The sequence below is a fragment of the Thunnus maccoyii genome, chromosome 7 (assembly GCF_910596095.1).
Source record: "Thunnus maccoyii chromosome 7, fThuMac1.1, whole genome shotgun sequence".
Lineage (NCBI taxonomy): Eukaryota > Metazoa > Chordata > Actinopteri > Scombriformes > Scombridae > Thunnus > Thunnus maccoyii.
In genome coordinates, this window is record NC_056539.1 from 30,079,120 (window position 1) to 30,107,071 (window position 27,952).

The following is a 27,952-nucleotide window of genomic DNA, read 5'->3' on the forward strand; positions in this document are numbered from 1 at the left end:
ACTTACAATCGATGCACAGCTACAGAAGTCCGTCTATTTGGTAATCAAGGCCTGTCGTTTCGCCCCATGTCAACAACTTGTTGCCCACCACCCAAGACTCCTTCACCAGAGACAACAGAGAGGCTGAGATAAGACAGACAGCCTGTGCAGGCGGACAACAGGGACAGGAAGAGGTTTCCATCATGGAGAACTTCCTAAAGGATAAAGAAATTTGGATATTAGGGAGTATGTGTCTGGTGGCCACTTTTCTGTGGCGAAGACTGTGGAAAGCATTCTCCGTCAAGAAGAGGGGGAGGACCGCACCATCTCCAGATGTACAGGTAATACTGAGACAGAGGAGTTTGGGTCTGTGCACCTGCGCTACGTGTGAACAGGTGAATCTTCCCTGGTGACATACCAGAACATGCCAAAAGTTCATTCAGTAGGAATGAACAGCAGAATCGTTGCATATAACCTAAGAAATCAACAAATATTCATTTATTGGACTGAACTGTCATGTTGTGGATTATGACAGAGGCCGACAGGCTGCAGGCCTCCATGAACCGGAAATGAATTGTGTTATCACATTATCACCTCTTCCGATGCTGTGACGCAATCTAGATAGTTTCTGTCCCTTGTCTTTTTTTTAAGGGGGCATCTTAAAGTGTTGTGAGTCTTTAAGAAACAGAAAGTATCTGAAATGTCTTTGACTGAGCACCTGGATATGAAAGGTGTGTCTGTGTTCTGCATACTGATTATTTTGACAGATGTGACCACTGCTGTTATAAGCATTTGTTAGCTCTGCTAGGAGGTTATTTTCTTTTTGTGTGTCTGTTAGCAAGTTGGCAATGTTTTTAATTAATCTGTTTAAAACTAGATTAGATGAGGTCATTGCATGAAGAACAAGCACTTAGTTTTGTTTACGATGAATTTCAAAGATTACATAACATTGAAGTCATGGGCATTTTTAAATATTTTCACTGTTTTCTCATGAAATATATACACTGTGTATAGTGACGCATAATTGAATCACGATGAATCATTTAGACTAAATGTGTCAACAAGTTCTTGTCAGATAATATCATTTTTCTGGACTTTTAGTGAAGGCGTAAGAGTAAGAGCCAAATTGAAAACTTTTAACTATTATTATTATTAATGAAATAACATTTAGGCCTCGACCCTTCATGAAAAAGCTCTCGCTGGCAGAGCAGAGCTGAAACGTTACACCGCATGTAGATGATTTCATTATTCATATCTCTGAGTTTGGAAATCAGACCCTGAAATATTTGAGCTGAGCTATGGTGATGTTATCTGTGGATGGCCTTTTGCTTTCCCTCAGAGGAGAGGAGTTGTGTTTCTAGTGATGTGAAGACTGATCTGCTCTCGGATCAAGTAAAGCATTATTGACTAATCAGGTCTGTGTGTAGACGTGACAACTGGCTCGAAAACTAATCAGCGGAAGTATCTCTGGCATCTGTAACATTTTCACTGTTGGGTTTAACTTCTGGACTGTACCGAACATGTTGCTGCAACAAAACAATGAAACAACAATAGCGTTTGGCAAGTGAAGCAGTGTTTCATCTATAGCCGGTGTATGTGAGCTCAGTGGAAAAGGTAACGTCATCTTATATGCGTCACACGCTTGTCATCAGCAGTGACATCTAAATTCTGCCCTTAACTCCACCACTCCATCAAGACGAGCCTGTGCCATCTACGTTACGCATACCATGTCCGGTATAAACCAGTTTATTATGCTAACATAATCCCACAGGAAGCAAATGTAATTGACTCCTCATAAAAGTGTGAGAGCTGTGGTCCTTTTCAGCAGTTAAAGCCTGTCAGTGTCAGCTCAATAATTTTATTAGTCTTCTTGTCTCTGCTGACAGTTGACTTGTTGCTGCCAGATTTATAACTCTATGCTTATCATTTCTACTAGCCTGATAGTTTAGACCAAATGTGTCAACATGTTCTTGTCAGCTCGGGCTTTAGATGCCATAAATTGAGATAAAATATTAGATATGGGATGGTTGAGTTTAAAGACTGGATTGAAAGTTTAGGAGCTGTATGGTGTAATCATGTTTAAGTGAGATCTGTCCAAGGTGCTGAAAGACTTTCAAGTGACCTCTAGTTAACTTTGCTAATTTACACTTTACGTCTGTAGCCGTGTTCCTTTCATATCAGAAAACACAACCGTAAAGACATGGCGGCATTTTCAGTCCAAGAGCAAGATTTGCCAGCATCTTGGATATTAATATAGTGAAAGTACATGTAAAAGCAGAAAAGCCAAGATGTTGTCGGGAAGAATCGCAGGTTCAAAATGGTAGAAAACAGAAGGTAGAATCTAAATCTGACAGGTGTTTGTCTCTTCACAAATTTTTGAATTCTATTTCTTTAAAATAATGATTTTACTGCAGCCATTTTAGTGCAATTAAAGCAACAATTTCAATCAAATGCAAAATCTGATTAATTTGATAGGCTTTCAATGGTCAAACAGGTTCAGTGCTCCTGCACCTATACTGCATCATATTTATCCTGATCTGTATTTTCTCAAAACCACATCATGAATATAATAGTTACTATGGTTTGTTTTTCTTTATTTTCCTTCCAGTTGGACAAAACAAGACGATATAATGAGTGAAAAATAAGCTTGGAGGAGATCATGTTGCATACTACTGGACCCATCAGCCTAATATTTTTTGTGTACTGTATGTACAACTGTAACTCAAGGACCTCTCATAACCTCTCATAACCACAAGTTAGATCAATCAGTCCAAAGTTTGGTACCCTGAGAGCAGGTTGTGTTGTGAATTCAAATAAATATTGATGAGATTCCTTATGAACCAATTGTAAAGCTTAGACTTTTGTCTTTTCAGTAGTCCTCGACATTTTACGATATGCGTTATGACATAGCAAAAGGCCTTTCTGGCAATCGGCTGGCTAAAAACAAGGCTCACTTAGTCTGTTGAAGGCCAAATTTTGGTCTTTGTCGTTGCTCAAAAACCAACATCCATAGAAAAGTTTGGTCTCATCTTGAACTGAAGCATCTGCAGATTAATTCCATAACTGATATGTTCTGATCTACTAAAATTAGGCATGATATGAAATGAATAAATGCTGCCATCTTGACTGTACATACCTGGTGGAGATCTGCACTCTGCTGAGTGCACTCTTCTAGTTTTGAAACTGCATTGTTTTAAGAAAACTGCACTGTAACAGTAAGATCAATTTCTAGCGACAGAGACTATAAAAGGTTAATGTTATTGCCTTATTTGTACTTTTAAAGAGTTGTTTACTGCTTCAAGGTTACATTGTGCACTTGGTGGAGAAAACTAAGCAACTGGGTAAACTAGTTTGCCAATTTATGTTTTCCTATTTGATAAGTAAATAGTTAAGGGAGTTGTGAATGTATTCCTGCATCACTTCATTTGCATTTAACCATTAAAAACTGTTCAAACTGCCGTCTGAATGTCGATGTGAGGGGGCATTTTCTCTTGGGCAATGTTATGTGTCAACTTCAACTGATGAGAAGTTGGAGTTAATTCACTGACAAATAAAATAATTGTGAAGTCTTGCGAATGTGTGTCTTAGACATTAGGACAAGTACAGACAAACAGTTTTGTATGAGGCAAGCACAGAGTAAACTGTAGCCTGTGCTAATGCGTGTGAGCATGACTAATGTGAGAATGGCTTCTCCTGCCTCAGATTCTCACACTCACATAGCTCAGACAGAATTAGCACATAGACAAATAGAGGAGAGATAGAAGCAGAGAGCTGCTGATGGTTTCATGTGATGGATTAAAGAATTTAGTAACAAGCGATCAGATATAGAAAGACAGACAGTTCCTTTTTTGCACAAAGCAATTTATTATTGATGCTTTAGACAAAAATAAAATTCTAAATGATTTGCTATTTGCAAACAAAGAACTTGCAATGTTTTTTTTATTTTTACTATATTTAGGAATATGTTGTATTTCTTCAACTGTTGTTAATGTAGATACTTGAAAAATGTTTGTTCACACACTAGCATATGCATGTAATAAAATAACAAACCACTTTGGGATGAATCAAATATATTTGATGGTATAATTAGATAAAAATTTGGGAAATAAAAAGCTTTTACTTTAAAGTCAGAGCCTTAAAGAAACATTACTGGACTCAGTTGTTGATGAGAACGTTAATGGATGCATCTTAGTCCTCAGTATAGGACAGTTTTCCAACATTTCTGCACTTTGAGTTTCACTATGAATGAACAGTGCATTTAACAATTTAAATGTATAATTATTATTTATTTATTATTAAATGCATGTGTTGTATTTTTTTTTTATCTCTGCTGCATATTTGGAAGCACAGTTGAGTGATGTCGGGTCATTTTTGTGACTGGCCTCTATAATCTTGACATTGATCAGTTACACACAGTGTCTCGTGTGCTACCTGCATTATGTGTGAAGTTAAAGAAAGCGGAGCTGCAATTTTAAGTACTTTATAAAAAAGTTGAAGTGGAACCTGCGTTTTTACTCTAATCCTTGATTCTCCTTGTGTCTCTCTCTGGCTCTCTCTGGTATGAGGACTCCAGGGAATGTGTTGTTTTCGCCTGGACTCCTCTGGGGTCTTGGCTGGTGTCCACTTTCAATGGTTTGCATAACTCCTTACCAGCACAGCGCTGGTACATAGTGGTGGAGCCCATTACATACGCACAAACAAAAACACAGAGAGTCTCAATACACAAGTTGGCTTTCTTTGTGTGGCAAAATGTCATGTTTAAAACCAGCAATTGAAGTGATTATGATGATTTATTTATATTACTACTTCCATGGGTCACCCGATGATCCAAAGTTTAGATCTGTCTACTAAACTGAGATGAATGAATCTAAACCCAGTAATCCACTTTATAATCAGCAGCTGTACAGTAGCAGGTGTGTAATCTAAAGAACAAATTCTCAATACTTTTGAGCCAAAACATAAACATATTTACATCTGTAATGCCAGTATAATCCTCTATTATCCTCTACCTAGAGACTGTGTTAGGTTTCAAACTGCAAATAACGATTATTTTCATTACTGATTAATAGGCACATTATTTCTCAATTAATCTAATCATAATTTGGTCAATAAAACATCAGGTGGCATCCTCAGCTTGTATACACTTTTAACAGATTACAGACTGTCAGACTGTCCCTTTTTCCGTAAAGATGACATCCATCCGAACATCCATGGTGCTCGTGCACTGTCAGTCAACATTCTCTATGCTATTAACATTTCTGCTTGCTCATGACAACTGTCAGTCAGCTTGACATCCAATACAACTACTGTCAACTCTTCTCCTCATTCACTCACTCTCACCACCACTAACTCCAGCACCCTTCTTACGTCTCTTCCTACCACTAAAGAGCCAGTTGGTGATTTCAACAGTACTTCTGTTGAAATCACCAACTGGCTCCTCTGAGAGAGCCAGTTGAGAGACAAGAAATCTGGTTTAATGAACACACTCAGGCCCTGAAGTACATCTGTAGGAAGGCTGAACAATCATGGAGGGCAAATAAACTACAAGTTAACTTAGAAATGTTGAGTGAATACATGTGCACATATCAGACAGCAGGTAAGGAAGCAAGATCATCCTATTTCTCAGATCTCATCTCTCAGAACCGCCGTAACTCCAGAGCTCCCCTGCCAGCCATGAGATCAAATCCTCTCCTGCAAAATGTGATAAATTTCTTAAATACACTATGATCTTTGCAAAAAAATTTCAGTGAGTGACCAGCAATTATGAAGTATCATGATACTTAACCTTATAAGCCATTATAAATGCTTAATAATGTGTTATGGTTATTGTCATAAAGCATTATGAATACTGAGTGCTTATAACTATAATTATATAGTTCTATAAGCAGATTATAACACATTATAAGCATGTTTATATTGCATTATAGACACAGGCGTCATACATCCCCAAACAGGCAGAAAAATGACAGTCAGAGTAGAATCACATGTAGTGCATCTATTGAAATGTCTTTGTGGGTTTTGTTATGTGCGCTAAACAACAAGGAAACTGAGAATCAGGACCTCTGAGCATCAGAAACAGTGATGAGACGTCTCCTGTAGAGCCAGACACTTTCATTCTGCAAGCCATGGAGTTTATACGCTACGGTTAATGGGTGTTGAAGCTGTTGAGGGGAGGAGATAGGAGGAGGAAGCTTAGAGAGGGCTCAAATGAATTGTTTTTGTCTTACAGTACAGTATATGTATTTGTATTTTCTATGGATGTTCTGCACATGATGAGTTTACATACCAGTTGTTAGTGTGTAAATTAATGGGTCACTTATCTGGTTGTTGTAATAACAGAATAGGATATATTTCTTGTTATGACTTAAGTTTTCTTACTACTTATTTGTCTTTTGATGATGTTGTTTTGATGATTTATAACAGCTGGTTGTTAATCACCAGCAGGTCCCAGGCTGTTGTTTAATAGAGGTCACACCAACATACAGTATGTCTCAGAAACACTGAGGAAAGCCTGAAACGCGTCCGTTTCCTGGTGTGCATGCTGTGCATGATTAAAAATGTTATATACTTATTTGAGAGTGCTGACGACTTCATTTGCAACTTTTGGGTCGGCACCCATTATACTTTGAAGACATTTGAGTTGAGCCCGCCAGTTGTCTTGTTTACTTTATGTTTAATTTATATCCACCAATATATCCTGCTGCTGCTTCATTTATGGTTGATTGAACGTCTATTGTTGTTGCCTTGTTAGAAGAAAGTTATACTGCCACCTATATGTGTTTGTGAAGAACACGTTTGTTATGGTCAAGTTGGCTGAAGTTTTGGAATTAAAACAGTTTTGGAATTCACACTTAAACATCCAGTTTGGTATGTTAATTAGACTTAATTTCAGCATCATGCTCTGTTCAAATAGCATCATTATAACAATTAATTCCTCTCTTTGTCTTTGGACAAGCTTATATTCATTGAGGTTTTCACGACCCTTGTCTTTATTTAAATCTACAATAGATTTGTGTGAAAATATGTGAAAGTTTTAATGTACACTATAAAAATCAAAACTTCAACTTTCTTCAAGGGGCCAATATTTTTGCAAGAGGGCCAGATTTGGCCCACGGGTCATTGTTTGCCTAACACTGCTTTAAACTAAATTTGGTTGAGTTAGGGTTTGTCGCTACATGTTACATGTTATGGTTGTTTCATAATCTTTCAAATGTTGTTTAGCTTAATCAAACATGCTACACATTGTATAACTATTTAGATTATACTGAAAAAATGAATACACTCTGGTACACTGAATCATACTCAGATGAACATGGAGTCTTCTGAAGTTAAAGTCCCTTGTATGTTTTTTTGTTTATAATGCAGAAGGTTAACAAGCACAGCACAAATGTTTTGGCTGATTCAAAATTCAAGGTTCATTTTAACTGACATTATACAATTCAGAATGGAACAATTAAATTCAGTTGTAGCCCCCTCCAGTAGAATAAAACAATCAATTATGCAATAAAATGCCTTCCTCAGTAGTGATGGTTAAAGTCTAACCCCTTTTAAACAGGTTCAGTAGTGTCAGCTGTCAGATGCACATGTGTAATAAGAGTAAACCAAACACTGTAAAATAGATGCTCATGTGTGGATTTCAAGGAAAAGGTAGGGCATTACATAAGATAGGGTTAGATATACTGTAACATTTAATTTAGCTACATACACCTCTCAGTATAAGAGAGCCTCTAAAATGAACAGAAAGTTGAATCAACACCTCTCTAAAATAGTTTAAACAAAATCTGAACATTATTGTAGGACTGTAGACTTCATTAGTTTTACCTAATTGTACATAATATTGTGTACATTTTAAAAAAGCAACATTTTAACCCAGATTTGACGTTTTCTTTACTAGATGTCTTCAGATAATTGCCTGAATGAAATGAAAAGCCCATTTGAACATCTAAAACACACATATCAGTCATTAATCATAAGCAATAATGGGAAATAAAATGGGCACAAACATGCACAAAGTATAATTTTTTCAGGTTTCACGAGGACAGAATGTAATCACAAAAGGCTGCAATAGTGAACGAACACAGGATGGAATAAAGCTGAATCGAACTTATAGCCAACATGAAGTCACAGCTGACTGTCAAAATGGTATTTAACTGCAGGCCAGGTGGTGTTTATGATCTGTCACCATGTACAGTAGATCTGAAATGGCAAACATTGATACACTGGATGGTGGGGTGCATGTGTGTGTGTGTTTTGTGGGGGGTCGGGGGGGCTAGTAGGTCAGGGTTCAAGGTACCCAGATAAATAACCAAAGTTCTCCTGTTGCTCCTGAATTTCCAGATGGTCACTAGTACATTTTATGGCCTTGAGAAGAGCAGAACAGGGGTCTATGGTCCTGCTCTGCCATCTAGTGGCAGAAACACAGAACAACATCTTCCTTACACTTAATAGACCATAAACATACTTTACTGATGATTTAACATGTTTTAATTTTCATATATAGACCTTAAATTTACAAAATGTACCAGAGATCTTGAGTTCTCTTTATTTTTATGTCAGCCTTATCATTGTCAGAATTATATCACAATAAATTAGTGCAGTACAGACTTCATACTGACCAATTTATTTTGCACATTTTCTAAATACTCAATAAATCAAAACCTGCAACAACAGCAGATATCTAACAGATATGTACACATAGGAAATTTTAAAAAATACAGTACCAGTCAAAAGTGAATGGGAAGGTGTGTCCAAATTTTTGACTGCTACTATATGTTCATACATGCAAATGTAAATACAGTAAATTATAAATGTTCAAATACATACATTTGTAAAGTCAAACATTGAGAAGGAAGTAAACATTAATCCCTTTTGATTTTATTTAAACATTCTGTATTAATTGGCTTTTATTTTGGTTCTCAAACTTTTATGTATTTATGCATTTTTCTGTTAATTGCCCTCATACTGATTTGTTGCCACGGTGATGTCAGAGTTCAAATTGGTAGAGAAATGAAGCAACCAGGTTCACAGATTAATACAATCCATTACAGAAGACAAATTTACATTCCTGTTTTTAAGACTAACTGAACTCTTAATTTAGAGTTTATTTATCCTTTAACATAGTAATAATTCAGACAGTATGAACGTCTGAATGCTTCCCTGAAGTCAGACTGAAAGGTCAGAGTCAGGGCTTTGCTCAAGGGCACTGCAGCAGGGCTCGACTTGAACCATCATCTCTAACCACCAAATCATTATGGTTGTGATAAAAGAGGCAAAAGTTTTTTTTATTTTTTTTTTTATCAGATTAGACCATCACTTTGTGCTGACACTGTGACACTAATAGACGGAGTGAGATACGGGATCCTCTGCTCGAATTCTCCGCTAAGCTGTGCTGGTTTTTTGTGTGTCTGTGTATGTGTGTGTATGTTTTGAAGCAGTAGGATTCGCAGTCATTCCCCGGGGTCAGAGGTCACCATTTATCCAGAATCCTCTTTCAAACACGCCCAGTTGTCTTCATGTTATGTAACACTGACAGCCAGCAGCAAACTCACGATAGATGTTTGCAGCGAAGGCCCCGATGATGATCAACTGCTTATACAGTTTCATGAAAATAGTAAATAGGCTTTTAGAGCGTCTCTCGACCTGAGCTGAGCTATTTATGAAAAGATTTCAGAGGCAACTGAGGGAAGTTGTTTTGTGTGCATCTATTTACATAAGAGTCTGTGCATGTATAAGTATGTAACTTATGTAACGTAACCCTCACAAATTCACACACATATATAAACACACTTTCTTTGACGTCACACAGCACCTCAATTCCATTAAAGGAATTTTCTTAGCGTCTGTCCGTGGTCACAACAGAGAGAGTTGCACGAACGTTATCACGGCAGCTGAACTGTGAAAGTACAGACTGTCATCAGCCGGTGGTGACACAAGTAGGTTTATACAGATAGAAAAGCAGCAGGTGGAGCAGCAGAGATAATGTGCAGCCTTCTTTCCATTGTTATGTACTCGCCAGACATCCATTCTCCAGCAGTCCTGGAAAAACACTTGAAAATTAAACACCATTAAAAGGAAAATTTGACTTAATCTCTTCACCCTTGAAAAACACGCATGTTGCAATGCTGAGTGTTGTTTAAACCCTCAGATGTTTATTTTAAATTCTAGTCTGTGGTTTGCAAAGATACCAAGGGTGGATTTAGGGAAAATTTGCATAAAACGATGTGCAACACATGTGGAATATTTTGATTTCTTGTTATAGTGCAGCTATAAAAACAGGATCTCTTGGGTTTGAATATTTCAGTCAGCGTAAGCATAATTTAGCTTCAGTTAAATGCTGGATGATATTGTTGTAGAGTAGAAAAATGTGTTTTCTAACTTACTTGAGGTGGTAATAAAGGGTTCAAAATGTAAAAGTATGCAGGCATTTGCAGTGAAATAGTCAAGTCAAGTCAGTTTTATTTGTATAGCCGAAAATCACAAATCATAAATTTGCCTCAGGAGGTTTTACAGCATACAAAATCCTCTGTGCTTAGACCGTCCATTTGAATAAAAACTCCCCCAAACATGGAAGAAACCTCAGGAAGAGCAACAGAAGAAGGATCCCTCTTTCAGGACAGACAGACATGCAGTAGATGTTGTGTGTACAGAATAAACCAGATAGCAACATAAATATAACATGGAAAAACAGGATGACAAAAGTATAGATAGATTGATAACATATATAAAGAAAGTGATAAATAAATACAGATAAAATAAATGTTGTAAAGTACCAAATGTAAAAGTGTTTGTTTTGAGGAATGGCAATGGTTCAAACCTAATATTAGGCCAGAGGGACTGAAAAAATGAGGAAGCTCAGCAAGTTATAAGGAACTCCAAGCAGTGTGGTGGCTATGTGGCTAGCACTGTTGCCTCACAGCAAGAAGGTCTTGGGTTCAATTCCCGGCTGGGTTGAGGTGTTTCTGTGTTGAGTTTACATGTTTGAGTGGGTTTCCTCCCACCATCAAAAACATGTAGGTTAGTTTAATTCTCCTGTCAGTGCTCCTGACCAAAGGCTCTGGCATAGAACTGGAGTTGCTGCCCACTGCTCCTAGTACTTAGGATAGGTTATTAAGATAGATAAAGAGATTGAATTTCACTGTACAATTGTATGCGTGAACACAGGACAACATTTCCCTTCCCTTCAAATTCTACATTTCAAGACTGAATATGTCTAAATGCACCCTATAACTTTCACTTGCCAAATTTTGCCAGAAAATGTTGAAATCAGTCCGTCCATGTCAACATATAAAGTTAGATAAATTTCAACTTGCCCATGCCCGTTTAGTCAGTCATCATTCACAGGTAAATACTGTGCAAAAACTTTGAAGCTTAAACACACATAACCTCATAAAATCATGATACAGAGATGGAAGGTGATAGAAAACTTCCTGGTGGTGAACTTGGAGAGATGCAGCATTGCGAGTCTGTAACCACCCTGTGATTACATTATTTTTGGTCTCAGGGAAGCTGTGTGGGATGAGTCATGATGATGGTATGGTGAATCCTTTGTGGGCAGGGATGCCATATGGGGGATCCTGGATGATTCAGGGGTCCCACAGCTGGACCAAGGCCCTGGAACATGCTCAAGATCAGGGAACTGTAATTGAGCTCTTGTCTAGGGGGGGGGGGGGGGGGGTGACAACACTATTTGTCCATTGTCTCATTGGGAAGAATTTGCAGGTGCAGCTCATGAACTTTCAGTCTCCAGAGTCCTTCAAAGTATTCAGCCCCCTTAAATGGATCCAATTTAGGGCTGTGTATAAATACTCCGACTAAATCTACAAATAAAGAATCAAATTCACCATCTGTATATTTTCTCAATATTTTGCAGTTTTCAAATATTTTGTTAAAATAAAAATGAAGCCAACACACAATGTTTAGTTCCTATAAAAGACAGTACAGAAGTACAGTACTTGAGTATCTGTATTTCTGTCCTTCTTTCAGCTCTCTGTTGCCAAGCTATTGTTAAATGAGGACTCAGTTTACCATAACAGCCACCATTAGCCCGAGGCACACGCTTGTTGCATGTCACACGCTCTATTATTGTGTCTCTAGGCTAAAGCTCGATGCAGCCACGTTGTTCGGGCCTTTGTGTCGGAGTGATATTGGATTACCGGACCGTCTGTGGCACTAGAATAAGCATTATGTATTGTCTGTGTCTTCCTGCTGAGTAACTCTATATGTGGAGAGAGTGGTGAGCGTCAGCGTCAGTCTCATTCCTAAACAGTGCTCCTATACCGCACCGGCTCTCATCTTACCATGTAACCTTTTCTGACTGGGGATTTCAGAGATTGTCCTACAGGGTACAGTTAAACCTCCCACTGCACTCAACACCAGTTCCAGACCAATCAACCACCACCCTGCTAATATCCTCCATCGTTCTTTGTAGCGTCTATTTTGCTAGATTCTTTTCATCTTTTAAATATATACACGTCTAAAGTTTTATCAGCCATTCATCACACATTGTCAGACACCTAATCCAGTGTTTGTGGCGTAATCAGAATCCTGAATCCTGAATGTACAATAAGAAAATAATCAATGAAGTGGAAACAAAGACTCTGACAACCTAGAATGTATTTTCCTTCATTGAGTGCATTATGGCCACTGACTGCAGGGATAAAGGAACAATGTGTTTAAAGCTGCACTTTCTTATATTGACAATTGATCATACGACTATGTGTAATGTGAAAGGGGTCACAAATTTTGATCCAACGCTGCAGTTCCTCCCAACTTTATGGAGCTAATATTAAAGAATCTTTCAGCTTATTGATTTGGTTTTACAGCCTGTAACTTTTTGTTTTATGGTTCAGTCTCATCGTTCTCATCAACCTCATTTCTAGCCGCAGCAGGCAGCTGTTTAAAGCTCTCATCAACTTACTGTACACTTCTTGCCCAGCACCAAATGACACACAACGTTAGCGACTAACTAAGTGGAGTATTTAGCGACAAAAGAGCCAGAAATTTTCCTCAGAAGTTGATGGAGACAAAAAAAAAAACACTAAAAGGAGAGTGAACGTTGGACTTTCAGTCACTGGGTGGTAAAGAAACACAATTTCAAATTAATTGTTAAAGCTTCTTTAAGTGTATTTGTAGCCAGATGAACTGGTTAGCTTGGTTTCACCGGTGAGTTAACTGGTGATACCAGCAGTTAGACTTTTGATGCTCAAAGTGCAAAAAAAAAAAAAAAATATCAAAGCAACCCATCTTTCCAAGTAGAATAAATATGTGTATTTACTATAACTGTTATCTAAGCTGTTGACAAACAAAGTTTACTTAAAAGTAGTTGTCAGTCATGGATTATGGATTTGATTTGATTTATTGAAGGATAGTGTGCAGTATTAAGCATAAATGATGCACTGCACTGGAGTTAGCTTGAAGCTAATTTGCATCCGTCCATTATAATCATAATATACAACAGCACAACAACAAACAGTACAAAGCAGAAAAAACAAAAACAAACAAACAAACAAAAAACAAACAAAAAAAACACACACACACAAAAAACACCCTATACAAAATACAAAGCTACACACAACAGCACATCACATACACCCACAATGTCAATTAATAATGAATAATGTAAACTAGGCTCAGTGGTCACACAGCTGATTCGTCTTTAGTTGATTTTTTAATTTGGCCTTGAATGCATTGATTATAGTTATTAACTCTGTTCAGCTGTTACAGTATCATCTTCTTGCTCTGGGAGCATCATGCTGAGCTGAAGTCATTAAATGCACAGTACTGGGTTGATTTTGAGTGAAATGGCCCTTTAACTTCCAGGGAGCCTACACTATCAATCAGGGTGCTACTGTAGTATATCTGAGTTGCAGTATTTTATGTCAAGCAGTGGTTAATGCAGGTGTATTCATGTTTACAAAGCAGCTTAGTGTAAGAACTCTCTCTCAGTGATCATCTTTGTCCGTTCAGTGAATAAACGTGTATTTCCACCGTATGAACTGAACTCTGTCTGCACTTGCACAGTGTCCTCTTTCATTCTCACCTTAGCTGGTTAATAGGCACTGGGGATACGAGTGTTAAACCTGACAGCTGACGAGTTGTCTGTACCGGGAACAGTGCGAGGGACAAACAAAGTATAGGTCAGGTTTTTCCGGTGCTGACAGATGGGTGCCAGTATATAGGCGCCGGCGCTTTGTCACCCTGCCCACTCCAGATACCAGTGTACTGAGACGTGGAAAAGTCTCTGGTCAGTGTGCAGAGTCAGACACGTCTCAATAAGACCCTAACTGAGACGTATGAACTTACGTGCTGGTATATGTGTGTCAGTTCAATCTCTTTATTCTGTGTCACAACACATGTGCACTAAGTTTCCTCTCCCCCTAAATCTCTTTTTCTCTGTGTCAACAGTTGGTCAGTCGGTCTTAGGTGTCAGTAGTATCACCTGTTTCCTGCTTTCTTCCGTTGTCCTCAAGTTGCACGGACAGAGAGCCTTTAATAGAACTTTGCTGTCTCTTTTTAAACTGTAAATGAGACCTGTCTATTTCTCAGAATCCATACTGCATCCAAACATTTTTACTCTTTGCAAAATGTTAAAATGATCAAAAAATACAGTTTTCAATACTCAGCATAGGGGGTAATTTGGTTTTTTACACTTTCTTGTAATTCAAAAATGCAGCCTCATATAAAAAAATGTTGGCAAGGTTGTGATAATACTCACAAGCACAATGAACAAAGTTAAATTCAGAGTCAGAGGCAATTATGCAATGTTCTGCTGACACATCCGCTGGGTGAAAAACAAGTCAGTTGTGAGAACAGAGTGGCATTTGACGAGGTTCAGAAATATTCACAATGCTTTAACAGAGGTCTGAGTGGTTAATAAAGTTTTTTCAGCCTTGCATGCGCTTGCACCTGTCACCCCTCTTCCTGTTGTAGAACAATGGGAAAGCCATTTAACTTCCACATAGAAATTTTCAAACTAGAACCAGTGTTGAAAAGTGTAGTGCATACTCTTTAGTTATTCTTCTACATCTTCTGATACTTGTCATGAGCTTAAGTCACTCTTACTAAGCAGACTTGGCGTTCTTCTGTTCTTTCTTGTTGGCTATACATTTTATTTGTTTGTCTTACTTTTTACGGCGTCATATTTCAGTCCCAGATTCTTGGGATTGTGACACCTGACTGAAGGGCTTTTGAAGTGTCTCAAATGTCACATAGCGATACACTCAAGCATCTCCCCCTAAACCCCCATCAATCCCCAACTGCACACCCGAGCCCTCAGCTTTTATCACTGGCCACTCAGTGCCTGACGTCCGCAGGGGGCTGCTCTTTAATTTGGAGGACAGCCACTTGCTATTCTTAAAACTCAACTGCTGCATTGAGGGAGTGATCTCTGTTCTCCCTCCACTTCTTTTTCTTCTGCCTGTAGCTTTGTCTGGTAATATGGTTTTTGTTGTAGTTTCTGTCAAGTCTGCATGAGGCTTTATTAGTGAGCAAGAAGTTTTTGATTTTTGAGAGGAGGTCTACTGCAAATCTGTCATGAGCTCCAGCCTGGTGAACTCTTTAGCCAAGGTCTATGATCCCAACCCTCTCCACGGTCAGAAGCCTGGTGGAAGGAAGCTTTCTCTCAATGGATCAGACAAGTCCCAAGCTTCTTCATCTTCTTCGTTCTCTCACCATGATGCCGCCCTGCGCAGCGTGGAGAGCCGTATGGACTCCCTGAGCTCTCAAATGGAGTGTTTGCTCAACATGCAGCAGACCGTCCTGACCAGGCTGGACGGCCTGTCCCAGGACGTGAGGGGCATGGGACGTGATCTGGCCTCCATGCGTGAGGAGGGCCGTGGTGGTGGTGGGGGTCGTGGTGGTTCAGAGGTGGTGGCGGCGGCGTGCAAGGAGCTGCAGATGGTGGTGGAGAGGGCCAGTGAGCGGATGGAGAGTCAGGGGCGAAGGCTGGACGGGGTGGAGAAGCTGGTGGAAGGCACCCAGCAGGTGATCAGCTTCATCGGGGAGGTGGTGAAGAGCTCCAGGCTGGTGGAGCTGCTCTTCAAACAGCCTGGAAACAAACAGAACAGGAAGGTGAGAGGTTTAATAATGTTATCGCCAAGGTTTTCCTGCAAGAAAAGGCCAAAAACAACCTCAAAAGGCAACAAACATCAACTAAATAATAGATTATATTGCCTTACAGTTGTTATCTGAGTTTCATCACTTGCTTTGAGTAAGGGCCAGTGCAATGTTTTCCCTACTGGTTCTGTTACTGTGAGTTGTGCATGTCAACATAGTGAGAAGTCTGATTGCATTGTGATCATTGCAGCAGATGCATTAAGTGTTGTCTGAAAGGTCATAAATGGCATCCTCTGGATTGTATATGTGAAATATTTGCAGTGATATTATTAATATCTGGTAGTTTTAGATTCGTAGTTGAACACATCTTGAAATGGCTTCTACAGGTTTCTGGATTCCTTATCTGTGTGTAAAACTGCTATCCAAAATGTCTCTTGTAAATCTATTATTAGTTCTGTTGTTCCTGAACATGTCGTTCTCAGATCGTTTGTTATGTTAAGTAGTTTTCCCTGTTGTTGTATGATAACCAGTCAGACTGGTTATCTTATCTAAACCATGTCTTTATCAGCAGTGGGTCGGACTACAGCTGCACAGAGTCAGTTTAGCACTTGCAGTCTGGCTTGTTCTGAATAAGTGACATTACTGCAGTGATTAATGAGATGGGCTGGTGTCCTTGTATGCAGCCACACATAGTCTGCATTAAATTGTGCATGCTTGTTATTCTGGGTGGACTGTTTCATAGCGTTTACTACCCTGTCTATGCAGAATATGTGTGCATATGTTTGTGTGCGAGATGGAATATCTTACATACTTGAATTCTGCTGATTCAGAGGCTGTTTTTAGGAGTTGGAGTATGGTTAAGGAAACAGATTTATTACTCCAGGTGGCTGTTTTAAGACATGTTAAATGACAGGGTTCACCTAAAAGTTGTCCCTATCATCCTGTAAATATATCAGTGTCATGCATTGAAAATAACGTATTTCATTGATATTACCCTCATATAATGTTCTTTATTCACTGTATAGGATACTCTATGTGGGAAAGTGTGCATGCATAAATTAGTGTCCTGTGTTGCGTGGTATGTCGTCTGCTACAGATGATATGTGATGACATGACCTTTCCTCTTTGTCGAAGAGGCATGCGTCTCGCAGATCATACTTGAGTTACGGTGGCAACCATGGCAACAGCAACAAACACTTTGGCTTTCTGTTTGACAATTGTGCAAATGGGAGCGTATATATGACCACGCTGTTGCCATCAGAAATAGGACTCCTGGCTCCATAACTGCACAAAATGACTTTCCAAGACTCTTTTGACAAGTGAGGAAAAATTGCTGTAAATATGAGACTTTCGTGTCTGGTTGAAGATTTGTCCAGGTCTCTCACTTTGTGGATCCAGTGTATTATTTTACATTGAAGTCGCACATTGCATTAAGGCGTATAGTAGAAAGTCTAATGCTTGATCTTTGTTTTTTTTCTTTCTACAACAAGGCAAAGGATGACAAGGATAAATCCAAACTGAGCCAGAAGGGCTTGAAGGCCCAGAAGAAGAGGAAGCCCCCGGACACGTCAGGTAGCCTAAAACAATCACCTGCACAGCATCTTTGTGTTTAATGATCTGCTGGAATAGAATAGATATGGACATTCAATCTCTAAAACAGTTCATTGGATGAAAGAAAAATGGATCTGGTGGCTATTTCAGGACATCTCAGACTAACTAAGCCACGCATCGGCCAACTTAGCTAAACTTTCATCAGTCTAAACTTCACTTTGTCAGCTTCAGTGTAGATTCAGCTCAATTCTAACTGTAGCATATAACTTAGTTGTACTATACATATCTTTAATTGCTAGTTATTGCTTGCCAATGTGATAAACTAGTCTTGCATGTTAGCATTAATCCAAAATACAGCAAATATTGATAGGAATTTAGGCATTATATTAAGAAGTAATCCATTATGAACTATTTTAGAACTCCATTATTCAACTGATGTGGAAATTTTGACCCATTGGTGGTGCCACAGAGGATCAGTAAATCATTAGGTTTTATCCGTGAATGTCTGCACCAGATTTCATGGCAATATATCCAGTAGTTGTCCAGATAGTGGTGGAACAACTGATAAACCAACCAGCTTAGTGTAAAACATGTCATGAGTGAATTTTATCCATCCCCGCACAGGGTCATCAATTATCAGAATACATTTAAAACGTGTTAGCATAAATAACGCTGATAAAGATTTACAGCTCTATTTTTGTTTTTCCCACTTCAGACTCCCTGAATGAACCTGTGCTGCAGGAACAAGTGGAAAAACTCAACAGGCAGAATACGGAGCATTCGCATGGAAACACGGAGGCCGAAGTCCAAAGAGGAGAGGATAGGGGAAGTGGAGGACGAAGACAGGAGACGGCAGAGCTGATCCTGGACGGACCACACGCCTCTGCCAGCCAGCCAGACGAGGACAGGAAGAAGACACCTAAGGAGAGAGAGGAGGCAGAGGAAGGGGGTCGCTTTGAGGAATCAAAGCCAGAGGAAGAGGGGAAGAAATTAGAGAAAAAGACAACAGATGTTATTCCAGAGCAGACTGGAGGAGGGGAGGATGATGGGAAGAAGAGGCGTAAAGGAGAGGCAGAAGTGTCGTCTAAAGCATCAAAGAGTGTCATCGCCGACATTCCCACTGAGATCTGCAAGACTTCTCTCCTAACACCGGAAAGGTATTTTCTTCATCATCATCATCATCTAATTTTTCTCTGTGGCACAAATAAAATAAAAAACATATATTTAATTATTCATTTCAATTCCATTTGTGTGTGCGGGTAGCTCTGACGAGGTCGGCGACGTGGCCACTTGCAGCAAACGTCGCGTCGCGGAAGAAGACGTGGTGAAGGACGACCTGAAAAAAAGCAGAGTGGAAGACAGTAAGGTGGAAAGCGCTGACGGAAAGTCGGCGGAAGGGGCCGAGCCGCAAGCCTCCAAATCCGATGACGTAAAGACGAAGAAGGCGGAAGAGGAAGTGAAGGAGGGAGAGTTAGCAGGGATGGAATTTATCATAGGTGAGACGTGAAATTTTTATGATGCATGAAAAGCAAAAGTGAACTTGTGGCATCGGGATCATAGTTACCACTGAGGTCATGTCCTCAGTGTTGAGGTCAGTTAATATGTGTAACTTTAAATTTAGGTGGATATCTTTTGCCAGGATTAGTGACTACATTAACTTTTATTTATAAATTGAAGCCTTGGCTCCAGTATCCTGTGGTGTATTTGGCCTTCTGTAACCCTATAAACATTTTTTGGTGTGGTTGAAATAAAATGATGCCAAAATTGCTCAGTTAAATTTAGAGCTGCGACAAAAAATTTAAAGAAGAAAATTCTATTTTGACATTTGAATAATCATTTTAGTCATTTTTAAAGCAAAAATGCAAAAAACAAAAATTAGTGGTTGCAGCTTTTCTGTGTCATACATAATAGTAAATTGAATATCTTTGGATTTTAGACTATTAATCACACAAAAAAAGACATTTGAGGATGTTGCCATGAGCTCTGAGAAATCATCATGGGTCTTTTTCACTATTTTCTGACATATTATAAACAAAATGATTAGTTTGGAGAATAACCACAGATTAACTGATAATGAAAATAATTGTTAGTTGCAGCTCTAATTAAATTAAATTAAAATAGCGGGCTGTAATACACTTCACCATCAATTTCAATAAGTATTTTTCTAAATCATTAAATATTTATGATTAAATAAGCAACAATTAAAGTTTAAGTTCAGAGAAATCAGCATTACTTATTCATTAAGAGTTTAACACTCAAAAACTCTAATCTGCTTTATCAGGACTGTGCAGATGTGGTTTAGTCAGATTTGATTTATAGTGCTGGAAACATAGGCACAAAAAAACCTTCCAACTATCAACACATTTTGATTCAAATGCTGCTAAAACTTGATTTTATTTTACGAGCCTTTTGTCCCAACTGAGCCCACTTCAAACCAGTGAGAAAACACACGTCAAAAACACAAATAAAGAAATCTCTCATGTGAAATATCCAAAATTGTTCCAACTTAATGTTCATGTTGGAGCCCATCGATCATAATAAGAGGCTGATTTAGAAAGTAGGTTTCCATTGCCTTTAAGAGACTTCCTTTCTTTGCTTCCACATTCACATTAAAATTTTGGTCACCATTTAAGAAATATGTCTGGAAATCATCAAGTAGTATAACTTTAAGATTAGTCTGTTTTTATCCATAAAAGCTGCACGTAGGACTTCTACACTTCTAAAATCCTGGCTCTGTTTGGCATAAATCTTCCCTTTATCCCAGATTCATGTGTATCGGGCTCTCAATGCAGACTCAGCTCAGTCTTTAGTTGGTGACATTTGACTTTTTGTTCCTCACACTTTGAAGCAGATCCAATGTCATAACACCATGCCTGTTCAAGCGTCACTAACATGTCAGCAGGCAGAGCCAGCAGAGCAGATAATGAGACGTTGGCATGCTGCTATTTTGATCCACTTGGTTTCTGGGGGGCCTGTGGTGGTCCCTCTTCCTCACTCTCTGCTTAATTATGTTTTAAACAAAAGCTTCTTTTCTCCCTAGCTTCATCTTAATTTCTTTTTTCGTCTGCTCTCCTGTTTTCTTCAGACTCCAGCCCTCCACCATCGGCACCTTTTGACCACCGCATCGTGACTCCCAAACCCCATCAGATAGCCACCTATTACACTATAAACAGAGACGAGGTCCTGGGAGGGTGAGTGAGAAGAAAACCGCAGAATACTCAGCTCTCATAATAATAAGGCTGAGTTTATTTTCATTACAGATACAACCACAGACACTTTAACACATCAGTCTTCTCTAATGGAATAAAAGAGGATCTCACGCCCTGTGAAGGGACAGCTAATAGTTTTTTCCAAGACTTTTTTATTGCACCCTAAAGGGCAGATGATTGTGCGCCTAAGAGGGAGGCACTTGCGAAATTGCGGGCCTCTCTGATGTAATAGACCAGTGCTAAATCCTGGCTCTCAAATTGGAGATTACCCCTCAGCACGCAAGCACATTTCTCAGATTACTGCCATAATGGCACAGTACATAGCCCTTATTGCTGTATGACTGAAGGAGCTTATTATAATGATGTATGTATATGAATGACTAAGGGCTCCATCTAATGATTATTTGCATTTTGGATTAAAATATGTCAATTTCTGTGATAATATTTGTTAATCGTTTATAAAATGTCAGAAAATAGTGAAAAATGACCATCATAAGTCATCGTCATCATCTTGAAATTGCTTGTTTTGTCCGTCCAACGTATATAACTTTGGATTTTAGATCAACCAACGGTTGAAAACCCAAAGATATTCAGTTAAAAATGATATAAAATAGAGCAAAACTAATAATGTTCATATTTGAGAAGCTGAAACCAGTAAATGTTTTGGATGTTTGCTCGAGAAATAATAAATTAGTTATCAAAATTCATTGCGATCATTTAAGCACCAGAATTCGTAATGTTTAATAAATCCAAAATCCACCTCATAAGTTTATTATTTTCTCTGTTATCAATGTGTTTGACTGATTTATGTGTTTTTGTTTTTCTTTGATTAGGGGGCGTTTTGGACAAGTCCACAAGTGCATAGAGAACTCATCTGGTCTGACGTTGGCTGCCAAGATCATCAAAGCCAGGAGCCAGAAAGAGAAGGTGCAATAATAATCAACCAGTCAGTGATGAATACGAAACAGAATACATGTTCAATAACGGCACTGGGATGCCAGATTCTCTAGACAGCTATTGGATGGTAACTTTTATCATTGCTAAGCACCATAAAGGATTACTTTTTTAAAAATAGACACAGCTCAACAGTGGGTATGTGACAATTTGTCGGTCTCATTGTGTCTTTCTCGCTCTCAGTCAAAGTGATGTGAGAGAGGTCACATGTCCGAGCATAGCTCTGTGGTTACTTTATTATCTGAGATATTCAAAAAGCTCGGAGCCAACCAAAAGCCCACCAAATGCACGGCCAAATCCTCGGCTGGCTCAGCTCGGCGTCACTGATCATCCGTGCAAAACCGACAATGTTGCCGCCTCCCGCCTATCTGTCTGTCTGTCTGTGTTTAGTCAAATTTGCACGTGATAATGTTGCAATATAGATGCACTATATCATCCATTACATCTATCCGTCATCCATAACACCTAATGATGTGTTATTTGCCAGAACTTCAATAAGTACCTGATACAACATCACAGCTGCTGTCTGAATCTAATCTTTAGCAGACCTTGTTGACCAAATCAACACTTTCTGTAGCTGCTGCACAATTAAATCCCTTTCAGTAGCTTGTCAGTTGAAATTTAATGTGATGTGTTTCCAATAACTGTAGCACGAATCAGAAAATAGTGAAGCTTCCTCACAATAATAAGAATACGTGTTCAGTAGTTAAACGAAATTCCAAACAACAAAAACTCCTACGTTGCATAGCAGCAACACAGGACTGACGCAGGATTACGACACAGCTAAATTCAGAGTGGCGATCATTACATTTTGTCCCTGCTCCCAAGCAGGAACAGGTGTTGCTAATAGTTTTTGGCTAACATGTTTTAACAGGACATAATCATACACAGCGTGTGGCTGCTAAAGTCATATCGTAATCGCAAATTAAAAAGCTAATAAACCACATTCAGAAGCAGCCCTGGTGTTACTTAGAAGATGAGACGAGGATGTTGCCATGTCAAATTAACAAGTTTGTATCGGTACACAGCCAAAACTGAGTTTAACTTGGACAATACAGAGCAAGAGAAGCCCCTTTACTCATCTCTGGTCGCTCTCCAAACTTGTTCTTACAACTCTGTCCTTGGATGTTGTTGAATCTTGACTTGCAGACTGATTACAGTTTTGTGTTTGGTTAATGTTTTTGTCATTAATAAACTTCCGTAAATTCAGTCTAAAAGTCTTAAAAAACCAAAAGTCACCAAAATTAACAACAATTGATGCTGCAGCCAGCTTTGGTGGCAACTAACAATTGTTTTCATCATTGATTAATCTGGCTATTATTTCCCTGATTAATAGATTATTTGTGTTGTCTGTGAAATGTCAGCAAATTGTGAAAAATGTCAAATACAAGAAGCCAGAACTCATGGTTACGCTTCAAAATTGCCCGACAAACAGCCCAAAACCCCAAAATAATTTGTTTATTATTGTAAAAGAGTACAAGAACCAGTGAATTTATGCCATTTTTGCTTTAAAAAGTGTTTAAACAATTATTCAATTATCCAAATTATAATGTGTGTGTGTTTATTGACTTGTACTGACTGTGTTTTACAGGATGTGGTGAGGAATGAGATCCAGGTGATGAACCAGCTGAACCACTCCAACCTCATCCAGCTGTACGCCGCCTTCGAGTCTCGCCATGACATCATCCTAGTCATGGAGTAGTAAGTCTATCTCGGGTCATCTTTCTCTTTGTGTGTGTGTGTGTGTGTGGTTTCTGTTGTCATGTATTAATAAAGCAGAATTAAAAGCTCTTTCTGGCTGTTAAAATATGTGAATGCTTCCCTTTGTGCTTCAGTGTCGAGGGAGGCGAGCTGTTTGATCGCATCATTGATGAGAACTACAACCTGACGGAGCTGGACACGGTGCTGTTTATACGCCAGATCTGTGAAGGGCTGCAGTACATGCATAAGATGTACATCCTACACCTTGACCTCAAGGTAAACCTGCTAAAAACTTAACCTTTCTTATTCTTGCTGTCACCAATTTCTGTCTCATTTTTAAAAAAAAGTTTTACTGTCTCATCAGTTTTTGTACCCATTTCCTTATTTTACTGCACTTTCCTATCTTTATTTTTTACTGTATTTTAACCCAAACCTTATTAAAATGTTGTATTTCAATACTTATTTATGTAAAGCTTTGTCTCACTGTTAAGTTTTAGAGTAAACAGCATCATTTTTGCAGCCTCTCACTGGGCTAAAACAATCAAATTAAACAAGTATAAAAGTATAAATCTACTTTTGGAATGTCAGGAAACTCACAGTATAATCTGATATGTGTCTGATATATATATTTTACCAATAAAAAAAGGTTGTAATTCTTAACTTTTTGTCCTTTTTCAGCCAGAGAACATTCTTTGTGTCAGCAGAGCTACAAACAAGATAAAAATAATTGATTTCGGTCTGGCCAGGAGGTAAAATCTTTAGTTATCTTCTCTTTCATAAGTGTTTTTTTTGAGCCCTGTGTGTGTGTCTCTTATCATTGGTCTGTTGTGTCTCTGACAGGTATAAACCCCGAGAGAAGCTGAGGGTCAACTTTGGAACACCTGAATTTTTAGCTCCTGAAGTCATCAACTATGAGTTTGTTTCATTCCCCACAGACATGTGGAGCCTTGGCGTCATTACTTACATGCTGTGAGTTATGCATACTAATTCAAACATACACACACACACACACACACACACACACACACACACACACACACACACACACACATAGACATATACAGACACAGACAGCAGCATCCCTGACTTGTATTTCCTCTCTGTTCAGACTCAGTGGCTTGTCTCCGTTTCTGGGGGACGATGACAACGAGACACTAAATAACATTCTGGCCTGTCAGTGGAACTTTGAGGAGGAGGAGTTTTCGGACATCTCTGATGAGGCCAAAGACTTCATCACCCGTCTGCTGGTGAAGAGCAAGAGCTGGAGGATGAGCGCTGCGGAGTCCCTCAGACACCCCTGGCTGTCAGACCGGAGTCTGCACTATCGACTAAATCTGAAGGTAAAATCAAGATCTGGTTTTGTTTATTTAAGGCAAAGAAAAACAGAGCTGTTGTGGTCTGAACACACATGACTCCTTCCAGCTGCTCCTACATACAGCAGAAGGAAACACCATGCAACACATGAGAGCTAGCCAATCAGAGCTTCTGCTGCTGCTCTGTGGGTTTAATTCTTTAAAATAAAGTGGTCACAAAATGGAAAAGTTGTAAATGTTAGACAAGAGACAAGCTTTGGGGGAATATGACACATTTGTCAAATTAAAATTGATTTTGTCATTTAATTTTCAATTAAATAATTGGGAAGATAATTTGGGTGAGAGCCAGGCAAGCTGTTTCTCCCTGCCCTCAGTGTTTATGCTAAGCTAGGCTAATCATGTCCTGACTCCATCCATGAGATTGATATTAACTTTCTCATCTTACTCAACATTTCCCAAAATATAGAACTATTCCTTTAAGTGTCAATTTAATTTGTCATTTTATACAGTAATTGTTTTTTTTAACTGTATGTATTAATTATGTATAATTAGACATTGAAAAAGTCTACAATTATTGCGGTGGCATACTGTAAACTCTCAAAAACTTTTCTTCTGCTGCATGTTAGCAACTAGTATTTGTGAATGGAATTTGGAAGGAAGAAAAACACAAGTGTAACTAAAACAGAAATTATGGCCCCGTTAAATTCCAGTATCCCAGTAAGCCGTGTCACTGAGCCAGCACGCACTGTACACTTCACCTAGAACTGGAACTAAACTAAATAGAGTGAAGTCTTTATTAAGGTTATGATCAACACCTGTGCTTTTTCTGCTGCAAGAAGTCTACTGTGAAACTGTGTGTGTGTGTTGGAGATGTGTTAGGATTATTATAAACAGCTGAAAAAAGGCACGACACGAATAGATGGATAAACAAACCAGTGTTTATTTATGTGCTACACTTCGTTAACTCAGTGTATCCTTTCCAACTGCAGAAAAACAAGTGCCACTCCACACATGCTCCTTCTCCAGAGAGCTAGACAGGTAAGATTTTTTTTTTTTTTTTCCGTTTTGCCAACATACAGTGCTTTAAAACTATCTGTTTTAAAGCTGTTCTTCACCATCTTTAATCCTGAAACCTGCCTTTTTTTTTTGTTTGTTTCCCTTCAGGAAACACTGTGAGGCCCTCAGCATGCCTCTTGACAATGTAGGGCCCTGGTGCCCAACACTGGACCAATGCTGCTTTACCTGTATGGCTACTGGATAACTACTCTCTGCCTCGCATCCTCACATTACCTCCACAGCTTGTAGTTCTGACCTGTAGCAGAATATTGTGAGGTCAGCAGGAAGAAACCTGACCTTTTTATCCCTGCCTTTGAAGTAGAAACTGCCTGCTAGCATGGTTACTGTCCGGTAGAGCACAATACTTCAGACTGAGGCTCCGTAGTTCTGTGGTATTTAGTGTTTTTTTTGTAGCTGCCAAGGTAAAAAAATAAAAAAAGACCTGTATTGAAATCCAAGATATTAGAGACAAAAGGCCTGTATTACTTGTCACTTCTACAATTGCCACATCTCAAAATGAAAATCTGCAGTTTTGCATCAAACAAACACTGTTGTTCTCCCTCTGACTTTGTCATGTTGTTCTGGTTTGTTGCATGCTTTGCACTTTTTGGCCTATTTCTCCAAGATTCAGCAAACAACACACGAAATATAGACTGAATGTTACTATTTAAATAATATATTTTTGTGAATACAGATTGTTTTCTTTCTTTTAATTTACAAGTCTTATGAAAATTTTATTCTTTCTTGAACATGACATAAAAAAATACATTTAGAATTTGCTTGATTTTAAAGTCACAACCTGTTAATTTATTTTTTATATAACACAGTTCTGCATAACCTTATTCCCCTGAAAGTAAGAATATCTCAATGACTGTAAACTTTCTGGTTTGTGCCATATTCAGCCCACATAACTGGTACATTTTCACTGTAGCCCGGATTGCCTTCTGTATGCATTCATGCCGCTAGCTTGCCTTTGCTTCGGCAGTTTGGAGTAGCCCTCTCACCTTCCGTGAAGGCATAACGAACAACAGAATACTACCTATGAATGATTCATGTTTATGACTGGAGTGGATTCTTATGTTCATTTATTTACTGGTTCAATACCAGACTGTACTTGAAGTGCAAAGCTTTTACTCAAGATGGGATTTTTCTTTTCAGGGGAGACAAACAGGATTTCATTTAGTTATTTAACATCCTTTATGTGTAAATGCACAGTTCAGCTTGATGGGGTGCCAACGACGGAGCAAAGAAGACGTCAGTCTGTGCAGTATTGTCCCATTTTTCATTAAGTAATGGAAAGTTGGATGAATATTCGTCACTCAGTTGTTGACTGTTCCATTTGAAAATGGAAAAGCTTTGTGATTTTGAATACTTGTTTATTTGAATTAATGACTACTTTTTTCAAGTTTTCTTGTGTAATGATGAATAAATAAATGTAGAATATAAATAAGCAAATAAATAAAGCACACTAGAAAATAATTTGTTGTATATCTTGTCGTGTTTTGCTACAGAAATGAACTTTTCATGACTTTAATATTGAAAATATCAAATCATTTTACACTGAATTTATACTGGGGTTTGTAAATGTATACCAACATGTGCACATGCATACTGATATTATAGATATGTGTTAAAGTTTGACATTTAGATACATTCTTCTCCCTCTTTAGATACATTCTTAAATCAGCATGTATGGAAGACCTAAAGGGTCAAAGGATATAAAACGAAGGGAAAAATTTGAAAATCTGTGCACATGAAGGAAGTCTTATGGCATGAGCATCTTGCATCCAGAATAAGAGTGACAAAAATTTTAATAGTTAGGAGATTTAAATTGATACTTAGTCATAAAACATCATAAATCATAAATTGTCCCAAAAGTACAAAAGTTATCACAACACGGAATACAACTTTTTAAAGTTAGAATGGGGTCTGTATGATAAAAGATGTCCGAGCAGTTGAGTTTAATAGAGACAAAGTTTCCAACTCGGTTTGATCATTTGTCCGATAGACCGTCATGTTTAAAAATTAATATAAAATCGCTGGACTATACTAATGTTAGTGTTAGTGTGCTACACATCTGCTGAATGAGCTGCACAGTTTGACATTTGAATGGTTTTTCTAGCACAAAGTATACAG

General features: G+C 38.5%; 1 protein-coding gene across 3 annotated transcripts; it reads left to right on the plus strand.

Annotated features, from left to right (window-relative positions):
- On the plus strand, positions 1–27,270 carry mylk4b (myosin light chain kinase family, member 4b). 3 transcript variants are annotated; one of them, XM_042417169.1, is made up of 14 exons: positions 15,369–16,047; positions 17,523–17,604; positions 18,299–18,740; positions 18,847–19,079; positions 20,669–20,774; positions 21,626–21,719; positions 23,338–23,447; positions 23,582–23,723; positions 24,126–24,196; positions 24,288–24,416; positions 24,556–24,787; positions 25,750–25,798; positions 25,925–25,932; positions 26,975–27,270. In XM_042417169.1, exons 1-12 carry the CDS (start codon positions 15,511–15,513, stop codon positions 25,792–25,794), a joined length of 2,223 nt encoding a protein of 740 aa, XP_042273103.1. In that variant the 5' UTR covers positions 15,369–15,510; the 3' UTR covers positions 25,795–25,798; positions 25,925–25,932; positions 26,975–27,270. The 3 variants fall into 3 exon arrangements, with proteins under 3 accessions (XP_042273104.1, XP_042273103.1, XP_042273102.1); XM_042417170.1 differs by lacking the exon at positions 15,369–16,047 and adding an exon at positions 1–320 and having other exon boundaries at positions 25,925–27,270; XM_042417168.1 differs by having other exon boundaries at positions 25,925–27,270.
- The last annotated feature ends 682 nt before the right edge of the window (positions 27,271–27,952 follow it).